Source organism: Anastrepha ludens, chromosome 2, assembly GCF_028408465.1.
Source record: "Anastrepha ludens isolate Willacy chromosome 2, idAnaLude1.1, whole genome shotgun sequence".
NCBI classification, from domain to species: domain Eukaryota; kingdom Metazoa; phylum Arthropoda; class Insecta; order Diptera; family Tephritidae; genus Anastrepha; species Anastrepha ludens.
Genome location: NC_071498.1, coordinates 3,585,386 through 3,601,432, shown reverse-complemented (window position 1 = coordinate 3,601,432; position 16,047 = coordinate 3,585,386). Strand labels below are relative to the sequence as shown.

Here is a 16,047-nt window from a genome sequence, read left to right as displayed (position 1 = left end):
ATTATCTACTTTTTCGTGCTTAACTCCCAATCCGTAATTAAAAAGCGAGATTTCTAATCCAAAATTTCTCTCCCAAAATCTGAGATTATAAAATAATCCTAGATAATAACCATACTTTGTGGCATACAACCCTGTGTTTTCTGTATAATAGATCATTATTTTTACGAGTGTAAAGAAAAACGTCAAAGTAAAACCTAAATAAAATAGATGCCGGGAAAGAAAACAGGTTTGCCGACATAATTCTAGAAAAAATTTTGTAAAGATTTTATAACTATGCGTTCATATAACAAAAGAAAAACGTGTATCCATAAAAATGTAATATGGAATTTCGCATGTGGATTGCTGCCATCATTTTTTGCAACCTCAGTCGACTTCATTTAAGGATTTCCTCCAACTCTTTATTATTAGCAGCCAATTGCGCAATTAAATTAGCTATTCCTTCTCCTTGTCTTTTCGTCATATCGTTAATAATAATTAAACAAACCAAAATCACCGAAATATTCCACCAATATAATTTCTATGAAGAAAAGCCTTTCACAACAGTATTGACAGTTGATTGTCAATTTTGCAGGTAAACTGCCATATGTGAACGGGTAGATTAATTTTATGGATTTATTTCTAATTAATGCTTATGTGAACGTACTTTTAAACAGTTCTTGTACCCCACCTTCGGGTTAAACCTTAAAATTTTAGCGACGGCTGGATTGCTTTTAAGTAAACTTTAATGCAACCCTGTATCAGCTGATTTCTGAATCCAATTTCTTATGGGCACGAAATAGATAAAAGTAATATGATTAATTGCTTACAAAAGCAGACAAAATTCAGAAAATAACTGAGATTACCTGAGATTGATTGAAGGATGAAGGAGTTCCCACGCTTTTCTTCAGCGCTGCGTGCGAATACTGATTTAGAAGCGAAGTTGCCTCAAACAGGTGCCACACAAAAATATCAACGAAAATTGCAACAACAAGAGTAAGTGCCCTGCTGTTTGCCAAATTTCACAATTTGCACACGTCAGATCCATACTACAAAGGCTCTTACTTATGTTTTTCCTCTATTTATATTTAAGAAAATTCGCGGACCGACAAACGTTGAAGCAGGTGCTCGAGCAATTGCCGGCCGAAACGCAATCGCAAGCAAAGGCACATCTGCAGAAGCTACGCGGCCTGGTGCAAGAATGCATGGGTTACGAAGAACAGCCACAGGTGGCGGAGCATGCGGCACTTTTTCTGTTCTGGCTGCTGTTGGAACAGCATGTCGTGACGGTAGCGTCAAAGATGCGTGTGCGTACCATGTTTGGTAGTATTTTCGAAACAAAGTTCACAATAATACTAAAGTGTGTGAACGATCTGCGTATACTACTGGATGATTACCAAATTGAGGATCTAAAGCAGTGGAATCGCAAATCAAATCGATACGCCTTGGACCAAAAAAGCTGGGGCACTAATATACGAGTTCGATTGAAAGGACCCTTATTGAGTGACTTACAACAATTGCAAGATCTTTCTCCCACTGCGCAATTGGTAAAAAACGCGGCCATTAATTTTTCTATGCAATGGACCAAGGAATCGGAACAACAACACAGTGTAGAGAACGAGAATGAACTCTCGCAACTACTGGAATTGTCAGTTACATCTGGCGATCCGAAGCTCGTAGCGAAAGTAAACGAGCAGCTTAGCTCAAAGCGCAGCAATATCGAATTGCAAAATGAACTCATCGAACTTTTAGGCTTTGAACGGTTTGATTTAGTAGAGCGATTACTGGATCAGCGCTCCACCATTGCTGCTCAGCTGGAGCAACATGAAAAGCGTGAACAACGCTTGCAACTTACCAAATTGGCACATCAACAACGAACCGCTGGCAGCAATGAAATGCGTCCGACAGTTGCCAAAACGGTGGTTGTGCAATCTGCACTGGAAAAAGAGTTAAGTAAACAAAATCGGCGGGAAGAGAAGAAACTGCACCGCATGTTACAAAGTATGAATCGCAACAACGATGACGATGATGAGGATGCCGCACGTGCACTGAACCCGACACAATTGCGCCTTCAACAACAACGTAAACTGCTCGAAAATGTGCAACAACAGCCAGTGTTAAAGACTACGCAACGTTTACAAGAAATGCGCGCAGCCACCAGCTACAGCAGCAACGCAATACAATACCCATATGTTTTCGATAGTCAGTTGATCGCCAAACAGCATGCCGGTTTTATAGGCGGCAATCGTATAAGCCTACCGGAGCATGCAGAGCGTGTAGATAGCAAACAGCATGAGGAGGTGAAAATACCAGCTCAGAAGCCACCACCACTTAATATTGGTAACAATCGCATACAAATTACCGACCTCGATGACATTGGCAAACTGGCATTTGAAAATTGCACACAACTTAATCGTATACAATCGGTGGTTTATCCAGTGGCATATCACAGCAACGAGAATATGTTGGTGTGTGCTCCCACGGGTGCTGGTAAAACTAATGTTGCTATGCTCACAATGGTGCACACAATACGTGCACATCTCGAAGGAGGCGTTATCAATCGCGACCAGTTCAAGATTGTTTATATAGCTCCGATGAAGGCTTTGGCTGCCGAAATGGTTGAGAATTTTAGCAAACGTCTAAAATCGTTGAATATTATTGTTAGAGAGTTGACCGGCGATATGCAGCTATCGAAAACGGAAATGACACAGACACAAGTGCTGGTGACCACCCCGGAAAAATGGGATGTGGTCACTAGGAAAGGTGAGTGAAAACGATTTTATACAGATTATATTTCTATTTAATTTTATGACTATTATATATATATTTTTTTTTTAAATTTTTTTGTTTTCTATTTTGCTTAATTTTTTTCGTGACTTTTTACATTATTTTTTCTTAATTTTTTTTTTCTTTGATTTTTTGTTATTTAATTTTTTGTTATTTAATTATTTTGTAATTTTTTTTTTTGTTTTATTTTTTTGTAATTTGTTTTATTATTTTGTAATTTCCTTTTTTAATTTTTTTTTTGTTCCTTTTTTTAAATCTTATGTTTCTAAATTTTTTTGTTTGTTTTGTAATTCTTTTACTTTTTTTTCTTTATTTAATAATTTTTGTGCATTATTTTTTTCTTAATATTTTATTTCTTTATTTTTTGACTCTTCTCGCTAAAAGGCGCTGGTGATGTGGCACTCATTAGTCTGGTGAAGTTACTCATCATCGATGAGGTACATTTGTTGCACGGTGAACGCGGGCCCGTTGTGGAGGCGCTCGTCGCCCGAACACTACGTCTCGTGGAATCCTCTCAGAGTATGATACGTATTGTGGGACTCTCAGCTACTCTACCTAATTACATCGATGTCGCCCACTTCCTGCGAGTCAATCCAATGAAAGGTCTCTTCTATTTCGACTCACGCTTCCGTCCCGTGCCGTTGGACACCAATTTTATTGGCGTAAAGGCGGTAAAACCGCTCCAACAGCTCACCGATATGGATCAGGTTTGCTATCAAAAGTGCTTGGAAATGGTGAAGGAAGACCATCAGGTTATGGTATTTGTTCATGCCCGAAACGCTACCGTGCGCACCGCTACGACCTTGCGTGAATTGGCGCAGCAGCACAAAACCTCTGCGTTCTTCCAGCCCAACGAGGCATCTAACAGCTACAGTTTGGCACTGCGAGCCATACAAAAAAGCCGCAACAAGCAGTTGGTTGAGCTATTTTCGTGTGGCTTGGGCGTACATCATGCGGGTATGTTGCGTTCCGATCGTCAGATGGTAGAAAAGTATTTTGGCGAAGGTCATATTAAAGTGCTGGTTTGTACGGCGACATTGGCTTGGGGTGTTAATCTGCCAGCGCATGCTGTTATTATAAAAGGTATGTAAATAAGAAAGTTTTAATTGTAAAAAAGGAATGGCAATAAATTTTTATATTATAGGCACTGATATTTATGATTCGAAGCACGGCTCATTTATTGACCTCGGCATTTTGGATGTGTTGCAAATTTTCGGTCGTGCCGGCCGTCCACAGTTCGACAAAAAAGGTGTGGGCACTATCATTACCACCCACGATAAGCTAAATCACTACCTTTCGTTGCTCACCAATCAATTCCCCATCGAATCGAATTTCATACAATGTCTCGCCGATAATCTAAACGCGGAAATAACTTTAGGCACCATTTCTAACGTTGAGGAGGCGATTGAATGGCTGAGTTACACGTACCTCTTTGTGCGCATGCGCATTAATCCACATGTCTATGGCATCGAATATACTGATTTACAGAAAGATCCTTCATTGGAGGCTAAGCGGCGCGGTCTTATCATGTCTGCAGCTTTGAGTTTGGACAAAGCACGCATGATCCGCTTCAACCAACGCACAATGGATTTCAACATTACTGACTTGGGACGCACAGCATCGCATTTTTATATTAAATATGACACAGTTGAAATTTTTAATGAACTGCTGAAGCCTTTTATGAATGAAGCAGAGATTTTTGCAATGATTTCTCAGGCTCAAGAATTTCAACAACTCAAAGTACGCGACGACGAGTTGGAGGAGTTGGATGAATTACGCACGTTCTACTGCAAAGTTAAAGCGGCCGGCGGAAGTGAGAATGTCAGCGGCAAGGTGAGTTGATATAAATGGGAGCGAAAAAATTGTGAGGAAAATTTATTTCTTTAGTCAATAAATAGTGAGTAGGTAAGTAAAATGTTTGAAGTACTACTCTGGCACTCTCAAAGTAGCACTAAAGCGCCGTTTTGATACCATTATAAGACCTCCAATACCTGCAGATACCTACAGCCAGCCAGGGAATGAAGAAGATTGAGGGGATTTAGGTTGGCCCACTGCCCCAGGCTGTCGAAGAAAGGAGCACCCATGTCCTTAACGCTCCGTTCGACACCTTTTTTAAAATCTTCGGTGGGCACCCGGTTCTGGCATTTTTTCGTCTTGTTCGAGGATCCTTTTTAAAAGGTTATATCCAAATCACGATAGAAAATTAGATTCTAGGAAGCTACCTCAAAGCTCAAGTCGTTAGCTGCAGGACCTGTTATCACTCAAGATTTGCTGCTGGCACCAAGGAGCGCAGTACAGGAACAGGTGGCGCGCTATTTTGAATTGAGTTAAAACCAACACACGGTCGTAGCGCCACATAAGAAGAAGAGGAAGTCGAGATCATTAAGGTTTCCATGCAATCCCCAAGTTATATCTTTTGTTTCAAGGGAATCCATTTTCATACGGACGTCCAACGGCCCTAGCGTAGTGTGCAGGGATTAATTAATATAGGAAAATTGGCACTGCATATAATTACTGATACAAATCGTAACAGATCACCGGTTAATTTCTCACGCAAGCCTGTTAAATGCAGTGTAGTTTATATTTCATTAAAGTTATTTGTTATATACTTGCAATTAAGACTTTTTTTTCGATCTACAGGTTAACATCCTCATGCAGACATACCTCTCACACGGCTATGTCAGATCCTTCTCACTTGTCTCCGATATGGCCTACATAGTCCAAAATATAGTGCGTATTACGCGCGCTCTCTTTTCCATCGTGCTTCGGGGCAACAATGCTATACTGGCTACACGGCTTCTGCAGATTTGCAAAATGTTCGAACGGCAGCAATGGGAATTCGAAACTCCGTTACGCCAATTTACTGCTATCAACGCTGAAACCATTGACAAGCTGGAACAGCGAGGCATCAGCCTCTATACGCTACGTGAGATGGAACAAAATGAATTAAAGGATTTATTGCGCAATTCACGGTATGCCGAATTGGTGTTACGTTCGGCGCGCGAGGTGCCCATGCTCGATGTCGAAGCAACGCTGCAGCCCATAACTCGCACTGTGCTGCGTATAAAGATTGACCTTTGGGCCAATTTCAATTGGAACGATCGTGTGCATGGCAAAGTGAGTGAGCTTTTTTGGCTCTGGATTGAAGATCCGGAATCGAATTTCATCTACCATTCCGAGCAATTTCAGGTGAGCTATTCAAATGATATTTTCTAAGATATATCTATGTTGGAAATCTGCTTTTACGCTAAACAGGCTACTCGCAAGTTTGTGTATGGTGGTAAACCACAACAACTGGTAATGACCATACCACTGAAGGAACCATTACCACCGCAGTATTATGTGCGTATTGCAAGCGACACTTGGCTGGGCAGCGCCACCTGGACAGCGCTATCGTTCAAACACCTTGTGTTGCCCGAGCACCATCCACCACTCACTGAATTGTTGCCTTTGCATCCGTTATCCGTCTCAAGCCTCAAAAATCCACTATACGAATCACTCTACAACTTCACACACTTCAATCCGATACAAACGCAAATCTTTCACTGTCTCTATCATACCGACAATAACGTGCTTCTCGGCGCACCAACTGGCTCTGGCAAAACCATTGTTGCTGAAATTGCAATTTTCCGTGCTTTCAATAAGCATCCACGTGGCAAAATTGTATACATTGCACCACTGAAGGCACTGGTTAAGGAGCGTATTAACGATTGGAAAAAGCGCTTTGAAGGACCGCCGTTGTGTTGGAAGGTGGTGGAGCTGACCGGTGACACGGCGCCTGACATGCAGGCTATACGCGAGAGTAAAGTTATTGTCACAACACCGGAAAAATGGGACGGTATTAGTCGTTCGTGGCAGACTCGCGAATATGTACAGGATGTGGTATTAATTGTGATTGATGAGATACATTTGCTGGGCGAAGATCGTGGGCCGGTTATTGAGGTGATTGTTTCGCGTACGAATTTTATCACTTCGCACACCGGACACACCATACGCGTCGTCGGTTTGTCCACAGCGTTGGCCAATGCGCAAGACTTGGCCAATTGGCTGGGCATTAAAAAGATGGGATTGTACAACTTTAAGCCATCAGTGCGGCCTGTGCCACTACAGGTGCACATTAATGGATTTTCTGGTAAGAGCACGCGATATATGCAACAATTTACAGTTACTTCCATTTAAAAGCGGGTTGGGTGCTTTAGAAATTTGTTCATTAAATCACTTTCATACTAGGGATAACCAATTTTCAAATATTTTAGAACTTTTTATTTACATGATTTTGAAAATCAAATCAATTTTTTAAGGATTTATATACAATATTTAAAAAAAAATAGTTCTTTCTTTTCTAATTTTTAATTTTTTTTTAACTTCTTTTTGTTTATAGTTTTTTTTTTTTGCCCTCATTTATTCTATTTATTTTTCTGAAACTTTTTTTAATTTCTTTCTTTTTTAATTTAATTTTATTTTTTTTTAATTCTTTGTTATTAAATTTTTTTTTTTATTTAAATTTGTTATTAATATTTTTAAAATTTTTTTTTTTTTATTATTTTCTTTAATTTGTTTTGAACATTTTTTTTTAATTTTCTTTTCAATTTTTATTTACATTTGTTTTTTTTTTTTTTAATTTTTCTAAATTTAGTGTAGTTCTTTCTTTTTTAATTTTTTTTTTAAACTTCTTTTTGCGTATATATATTTTTTTTTTTTTGCTCTCATTTATTTTATTTATTTTTGTTTCTTGTTTTTATTTTTTTTCTTTCTTTTTTATGTTTTTTTTTTTTATTTCAATTTGTTTTTAATATTTTATTATATTAATTTGTCTAAATTTATTTTTTATATTTATTTTAATATCTTTCTTTTTCATTTTTTAATTTAATTTTTTTTTTTTTTTAATTCTTTCTTTTTAAATTTTTTTTTTATTTTTCTTATTTTTGGTTTTATCTTTTTTGTTTTTTTTCTTTATTTCTATTATATTTTTTCATTTATTTTTTATTATTTTACTTAAATTTGTTTTTAATATTTTTTAAAATTTTTATTTAAATTTTCTTTTCAATTTTTATTTACATTTTTGTTAACATTTTTATTTTTCTAATTATTTTAATTTCTTTCTTTTTTAATTATTTTACTCAAATGTGTTAGTTTTTTTTTAATTTTTTTATGTTTTCCGTTTTGTTGTCTATTTTTTCTTTTTTTCTATTTATTTATTTTTTTTATTTGATTTTGTTTTTTTATTGTAATTAACTTTGTTATTTTTTTTTTAATTTTTCTAAAACAAATTTTTTAATTTTTTTTATCTAATTTTTGTTTTTTAGGCTGATACAATTTTTTTATTCTATTCTTTCCCCCTTTTTTAGTTATTTCTTTTTTTTTCTTTTTTCTATTTATTTATTTTTTGTTTTTATTGATAAATTTTTTATTTCATTTTTTTATTTTTGGTTTTTAATTTTTTTTGTTTTTTTTTTTGTAAATCTCTTTTTATCTACTTTTTTATTTTCCATTTAACATCTTTCACTTGTTTTCTTACTTTTTGTAGGCAAGCACTACTGTCCGCGCATGGCTACCATGAATCGTCCCACATTCCAGGCTATTCGCACCTACTCTCCATGCGAACCGGTCATCGTTTTCGTCTCGTCACGTCGTCAGACACGTCTGACTGCGCTCGATTTAATCACCTTTGTCGCTGGTGATGATAACCCGAAACAGTTCCTGCACCTACCCGAACACGAAATGCATCAAATACTGCAACAAATCAAAGATTCCAACTTGAAATTCTGTCTTGCATTTGGCATTGGTCTTCATCACGCTGGCCTGCAAGAACAAGATCGCAAAACTGTTGAAGAGCTCTTCCTCAATCGCAAAATACAAGTACTCATCGCTACTGCCACATTGGCTTGGGGTGTGAACTTGCCCGCACATTTGGTCGTCATCAAGGGTACTGAGTATTTCGATGGCAAAGTGAAGAAATATGTAGACATGCCCATCACCGATGTGCTGCAGATGATGGGTCGTGCTGGTCGACCACAATTCGATAACGAAGGTGTTGCGGTTGTGCTGGTGCACGATCAAAAAAAGAATTTCTACAAAAAATTCCTCTATGATCCATTCCCCGTTGAGTCGAGCTTGTTAGGTGTCTTGGCAGAGCATATAAATGCGGAAATTGTTTCGGGCACTGTACAAACCAAACAGGCCGCACTAGACTATCTTACGTGGACATACTTTTTCCGGCGTCTGCTGCGCAATCCAACTTACTACAACTTGGATGGCTTAGAACCGGAGCAACTGAATTCGTTCCTTTCTTCGTTGATTGAACGCGTTATTTACGAATTGGAATCGGCTGCTTGCGTGCTGCAACGCGAAGGAATTCTTATACCAACGTTCCTTGGACGAATCGCCTCCTTCTATTATCTATCGCATCGCACAATGAAACACTTTCTTGACGATTTGACAGATGGTATGAGTGCAAGTGAAGTGTTAGTGGCCATCGCCGACTCGTATGAATTTGATCAGCAGCCGGTGCGTCACAATGAGGATAAATACAATGAGTGAGTATTTTAAATCTGGAGCTTTCGATAGAACTTGGAAAATCTAATTTATTGAAATGCCATTCGGATCAAAACACCAATATTGTGTAAAGGTTATTATTTATTTAAGCCGTCGAAATTAAATGGGGATTGACACCTCGTATTACACGTTGGCTTTACACTTCGGTATCTCGGCCTTTTTTGCTATGTGGAACACTTGTGTGGTGGCCATCAGCTCAAAAGGCAAGTTATATGAAACTGCTGAACAAAGTCCAAAGAACGGCGTTTCTATGCATTACCGGCGCTTTAAGTACTACCTGAAAAAAGTGCTCGCGGTGCTAGTCAACTTGCCTCTTGTTGTTGTTTTAACAGTAATGGTAGCCCTGTCAGTGTAGGGCATATCACCGGTCATCTTCGTCTAGCTCATCTAGGGGTAGGCCCAGGAAACATGCTGTTTCGACAGGTTGGGTCCAGAGGGAGAGGGGTGTTAGATGAGTCGGTTTTAGGGGGCATGTGAAGAGGTGGTTAGTGTCGTGCGGGGTACCTTCACATGCCGGACATGTGTTTGGTATGTCGGGGTCGATTCTGGATATGTAGGAGTTTAACCTGCTACAGTATCCAGAACGTAGTTGTGCCAACTGCTTGCTGAGCAGTTTGTTGTGCTCCACTACTGGGAGCATTTGTGCCTCGTTATGCAGGTGTTGAATGGGAGACATCAGGAGGCAACCGGTCGCTGTCCGAATGGCGGTATTTTGACATGTCTGTTGCTTTACCCACTGCGTATCACTAGTTCCAGGCGACCAGACAGGCGCAGCATAGTTCAGAACCGGCCGACCAATTGCCTTAAATGTCTAAAGCAACAGTTATTTGTCTTTACCCCAAGTGCTGCCGGCAAGCGATTTGAGAACCTTGTTGCGATTTTGGACTTAAGTGGCAATTGCGCTTGTGTGCGCAGAGAAGGAGAGCAAGCTGTCAAAGGTTACACCCAAAATTTTGGGGTTGTTTACTGTCGGAATTGGTGTGTCGTCGACTTTTACCCTAAGGGACAGCTTGACGTCCTTTGTCCAGGTGGTAAAGAGGGTCGCCGTGGACTTGGTGGGGGAAAGTTGGAGATTCCTCGCAGTGAAAAAGCGAGAAAGTACGGTGAGGTAGTTGTTCACTTTGAAACACAGGCCATCAATGTCATTGCCCGACGCCATTATCGTGCAGTCGTCAGCGTATGAGATCAGGGAAACTCCCGCTGGTGGTTGGGGGAGCTTCGAGATGTAGAAGTTGGACAGCAAGGGAGAAAGGACACCACCCTCCGGTACACCTTGCTTAATCTTCCTCTGCTTTGATGTTTGATCTCGAAAAATCACTGACGAGTGCCGACCGCTCAGGTAGTTTGCGGCCCACCTCTTCAGCCCTGGCGGGAGTGTCGACTCATAAATATCATCTAGTAGCGTGGAATGGCTGACTGTATCGAAAGCCTTCTTCAGGTCCAACGCTACTAGGACAGTCCTCTCGCAGGGGCGGTTTTGGTTAAGCCCGTGGTTTATCTGGGCGCTTATGGCGGTGAGTGCAGAATCCGTGCTGATGTAGGGTGGGGCCAGGTGTTTCGTGAAAAGTGGGAGTAGGAGGGCTTCAAGTGTCTTCACTACTGGGGAAAGGAGAGTTATCGGCCGATAAGATTCCCCTTGGTTGGCGGGTTTCCCAGGTTTCAGTAGTGGGACCACTCTCCCTGCTTTCCACTTGTCAGGGATGGTGAGAGTGGCCAGGAACAGATTGAAGACCCTTGTGAGGAATCCTACTCCCAGCTTCAGCATCAGCGCGTTTAATAGGTCAGGGCCAATGGCTTTTGATGATTTCGATTTGTTGATGGCCCCCTGAACCTCATCACCGGAGAGAGTAAGTGGCGCACTGTCGTTCGTCAGTTTGTGCAGCCTTCTGGTAGCACGACGTTTGGTTCTGTCGACCGGAGGATGCAGTCGGCTAAAATAGCTCGCGCATCTCTTCGGGTCCGACGAAGTGCAACCGTTGAAGGTGATAGCCACCTTGTCGTTGTACTTCGTCGGGTTCGACAGGGACCTAACGGTGGACCAGAGCTTACTCACCCCAGAAGTGAGGTTACAGATCTTCAGGTGCTTATGTTGATTTACCAGTTGCCGGATCTCCAAATTGAGATCCCTTATGCGGGGATCCCCGGGATCGGCCTGGCGTAGGTGGTCACGCTCGTTTCGGGAAATGGGGACGAATGTCCTTAAAACTTCCAGCTGGAATGAAGCGAGCCGCAGCAGCTGTGAGCACCTTGCGGAATGCGCGTTCGCCTACGCGCCCATCAGTCGGGATGGGAAGAGCGGCGAAGGTGTCCTCGGTGAATTCCGTGAAGCCGGCCCAATTAGCTTTTTTAAAGTTAAAGTAGGACCGGTGATTCGCGGAAACAAAGTCGGCAGGTCTCTTAATCGAGACGATAATGGGCAAGTGGTCTGATGCAAGCGATAGCATAGGTCGCCACGTTATGCTATTTATTGGACCCGCGCTAGCTATTGTTAGGTCAGGCGAGCTGCTGCTATTGCCCACTACCCTGGTGGGGGCGTCGTCGTTCACAGTGCTGAATGTCGAATCGTCTATCTACTCTGCCAGTTGCTGTCCCCTACGATCATTTGGCAGGCTTGAATGCCAAAGATCGTGAAGCTCATTGAGGTCATCTACAACCAATCGGTGTTCACCTCTGATAAGCGCACCTATATCAGGATGATATCCTGTCGGGCAGCATGTGACAGGGGGTATATATACGTTAAATATTTCGAGCTCGGAATCGCCTGTCCGGACAGCTATGCCTTGACATTCTAAGGTGCCGTCCCTGCGGTCGATTCCTTCATCGATGAGACGATACTGCACTGTGTGGTGGACTATAAACGCCAGGCCACCACCATTGTCTCGCTCGCGATCGTGTCTGTGCACGTTATAGCCATCCCTGGTGATCAGCGATGACCTAGCGTGCAGCTTGGTTTCTTGGACCGCAGCTATTTTAATACTGTGCCGGCTCATAAAATCAACTATCTCGTCGACCTTTCTCGTGAGTCCGTTGCAGTTGAATTGTAGAAGCTTGAAGCTTCTCGGTAAAGTCTGTGTAACTCGGGGGGTGAGGGATGCGTGGGGTTGTCTACGTTGGACCTGCTGCGCAATCCACTGTGGTTGTTGCGGCCTGATGGTGGTGGGCGGCCGCGCCTCCGAGGGCGGCAACGTAGGCAGTTGTCCACTCACGGGTGGTGCGCATGCCGGAACATCTCCGAAAATGGCACTAGCCATTGCAAGAATTGCATTGGACTGATACCAAATTCCGAGGTATTACGGTCTGACACACGGAACAGACTGTGCGGGGGACCAGGAGCTGCTGATTTATCCCCGCACTGGGGTTGGAGCAGGAAGGAAGGGGAGGGGAGTTGTGTTGCTCCGATAGGCTCCTCACCGTGGAGGTCTGGGTTGTGGTGGCGGTTGGTAGTGGCGGCCTATCAGGGGGAGTAGTAGCCGTGGAGGCATCAGACGCCTGCTGGCGGAAGCAACATGTGGACCACTCCCTGTGTGACTTAAGGCCTAAACAGGTCTTAAGGTGGCTCCACCCGTTGCACTTGTTGCACCTAACCGAGGTAGAGTTCGGGGGAAGCCGTTTGTGGCAGACGCAGCAATAGAATACTTCTGGCCCAGGGTTGGATTCGATTCCAGCCCTGAGGAGAAGCATTTGGAGCAGGATTGCTGCGAGGATTTGCTCCTGTGAGGTAAGGGGTGGGGTGATATACGGTTTTCTAGGCAGGGCTAGTATACTGGGGCGGCAGCCCTTGGTCGGGAAAAATCCGAGTCATTCCGGTAGCGTAGAACCGGCTGCCATGGGAATGTCAACTTGCCTCTCCACGTGGCCGCCGCTTCAGCGCTCAGACTTAATAGTATGACGCTATGGAAGACCCGGCGGTTCGGCCACGCTTCTATACTACAAACTATGAGTAGTTATAATAAAGAAATCGACTACTCTTTCCCTAAACCCACATTCAACAAGCTCTTCAAGACTAGCATCCCGTCAAGAAGAGAGTGGTAAACTCAAAGACCATGGAGAAGAGGGGAAATAAATTTTTACTCGGATGGATCCAAGCTAGGAAATAAAGTAGGCTATGGAGGTTTATCAAAACAATTAGAACTACAATTATCTATCGGACTTTCGGACTACTGTAGCGATGTACAATAAATATCTTCTGATAGCTAGGCGGCCATCAAATCAATAGCTCAGGAATGCCTGTCAGCTCTAAATGATATTAGCACCGTCTTCAAAGTCAGTCTTATATGGGTTCCGGGACATAGAGATATTGAAGGAAATTGCAAAGCCGATGAGCTAGCCAGAAGGGTACTAATCTTCTACTTCTTGAAAACAGAGGCAATATTAGAATTCCTATATCTGCAATCTGCAAATTAAGGATACAAAATAATATTTTCCAAGAGGCCAATAGGTCAAGGAGAGAAGAAAATACTTGTGTTACAACCAAGCTACTTTGGCCGCAAATAGATAAAGAAAATCAGGAGAATTGCTCAACCTCTCAAGAGAAAACAATTCGAAGGTCGTAGCTTGTGTCACCGGTTCTCACCATTTTCTCGTGAATACTGCAGAAGTTGTAGAGACGCGGTAGGCGAAGAAACAGTAGAACATTTGCTCTGTAATTTTCCAGCCTTAGCTCGGAGTAGAGCAAAGTTGTTGGAAAAATACTCTGTTGACTCTCTTACGGAGCTATGGATCACAATGGTTTTACGACAGCTCTAAGTGTGTTATTGCGACAGCCTACCTGCGGAACTATCCGGTTGTGGGATAAAACATATCCTACGCTTCATAAGAGCTTCTAATAAGTTCTATGATGAATAAACACTGAGATTTCCGTGTTACATGCAACGGACATGCATGACCTTACTGAGTTGGCTATTCTAAACCGACTGCCACAAAAACCTAACCTAACATATATGCGATGTACCCTACTATATATCTAGGATCGGCCTTAATCCTTTTTGGCAGCTCGCGCTCTTCCAGTTGGTCGACAGCAGAGAGGAGACGCAAATGAAAATCAAATCAAAAATCAGTCGAATCCTGCTTATAAAATTCCTTTAGTCAATTGATAGTTAAAATTGCAATGTTAAACTTAGCTTAAAAATTCGCCACATTTACAGTAAAACTGGGGAAAATGGCTCCAAGTCTCGTCCATTCTGAATTTACACTGCACATGCATTTAGGAACTCATCTGCTGCTCAGCCTAGAGCAAAGTAAAAATGTGTACTAATACTTTATTCTACCAACAGGGAACTAGCCGAATCGTGTCGCTACCGTCCGCCCGCTCCCACCTGGGAATCACCATACACAAAGACATTTTTGCTGCTGCAAGCACATTTTTCGCGCCTCTCACTGCCAAATTCAGATTTTCTAACCGACACGAAATCCGCGCTGGACAATGCTACGCGCGTCATGCAAGCCATGGTTGATTATACCGCCGAACGTGGCTGGCTTACCACGACGCTACGCTTGCAACAACTTATGCAAAGCGTCATACAAGCGCGATGGTTTGATGAATCGGAATTTTTAACACTGCCACATGTGACCAGCGCCAACGTTTCCGTCTTCTATAATATAGAACACAATTACGAATACCTAAATTTGCCTGCGCTGAAAGAGTTGTGCAAACAGGATTATGAGCGCCTAGCTGGACCACTAAGAGATGTTTTCGACGAGCAAGAAATCGAGCAAATTTATAGGGTAAGCGGTTAATGCTAAATTTTTCACGCACATGAACTAATACAAATATCTTTTCTTATTTACTAAGGTCGTGCAAGCTGTGCCAGAAATAAGCGTGCACATCTCCGTTCAGGGCAGACATTACGAGGATATGGAAGCAGTGCGTATGTTGCCCGTAGTGCCGTCGTCAGACATTTGGACGGAGATACATCCAAATGAGGTAACAATTTTGCGCTGTCTTTCGTTTTATTTAATTAAGTTTATTTTACTCAAATAAGGAAAAAATTATGAAATTAATCATATCCCCTTCTTGTCCTTTCGCCACAAACAGGACTATGTGCTCAATGTGGAAATGAAACGTGTGAATTGGAATGCTCGTGGACAACGTGCCCAGCATGGCAATCCTATTGGTATACATTGTCCGAAATATCCGAAGGGCAAGAATGAAGCCTGGTTCCTAACACTTGGCTCTCAAGCCAACGGCGAATTGCTCGCTATGAAACGTGTGAGTGTGCGCGGTCAACGAGCCACTAATCACATTTGCTTCCAATCAATGCCACGCCGTGGACGTGTGGTATTAACGCTGTACCTTATGTCCGATTGTCTAATTGGCATAGATCAGCAATTCGAATTGCAATTCGATATCATCGATGCGAAATCTTAAAGATTTAAACGAATTGGGACACAGTTGAACTCTCGAATAGTTGAGGAGCGTGCCAGCTGGAGACTGAAACATTATTTCGAAGCAAACGCTTTTTAGTTTTCACTATACCTTTACAAATAACAAATAGTTATAGCGTTACAGTAAGTAAACGCAAACTTTAAAGTACATCTACGTCTAAATGTTACTGTAATGTATCTAGCTTTAACTAACGAATATTAATGCAAGCGTAAAATATGCCTTTTTAATTTATAATTATCCCCCATAACTTATTCATAAATATATCTTTATATTTTTGTAATTTAACTGAATTAAATTCGTACGTGAAGATGCAAAAATAATATGAAACAGCAAAAATAAACAAA

At 41.7% G+C, this 16,047-nt stretch overlaps 1 protein-coding gene across 1 annotated transcript; it reads left to right on the top strand.

Annotated features, from left to right (window-relative positions):
* Window positions 1-742: 742 nt before the first annotated feature.
* LOC128862034 (activating signal cointegrator 1 complex subunit 3) lies at window positions 743-16,047 on the top strand. Its single transcript, XM_054100440.1, has 10 exons — window positions 743-972; window positions 1,070-2,739; window positions 3,148-3,846; window positions 3,908-4,596; window positions 5,404-5,952; window positions 6,019-6,895; window positions 8,291-9,299; window positions 14,592-15,042; window positions 15,110-15,241; window positions 15,353-16,047. The coding sequence occupies exons 1-10, from the start codon at window positions 860-862 to the stop codon at window positions 15,683-15,685; spliced, it is 6,522 nt and encodes a 2,173-aa protein (XP_053956415.1). The 5' UTR covers window positions 743-859; the 3' UTR covers window positions 15,686-16,047.

Coding starts and splice junctions, on each gene's coding strand:
- LOC128862034 (XM_054100440.1), top strand. CDS start 860: ATGAAGGAGTTCCCACGCTTTTCTTCAGCGCTGCGTGCGAATACTGAT. Junction 5,953..6,018: donor ACCATTCCGAGCAATTTCAG/GTGAGCTATTCA, acceptor TACGCTAAACAG/GCTACTCGCAAGTTTGTGTA. Junction 15,043..15,109: donor AAATCGAGCAAATTTATAGG/GTAAGCGGTTAA, acceptor TTATTTACTAAG/GTCGTGCAAGCTGTGCCAGA.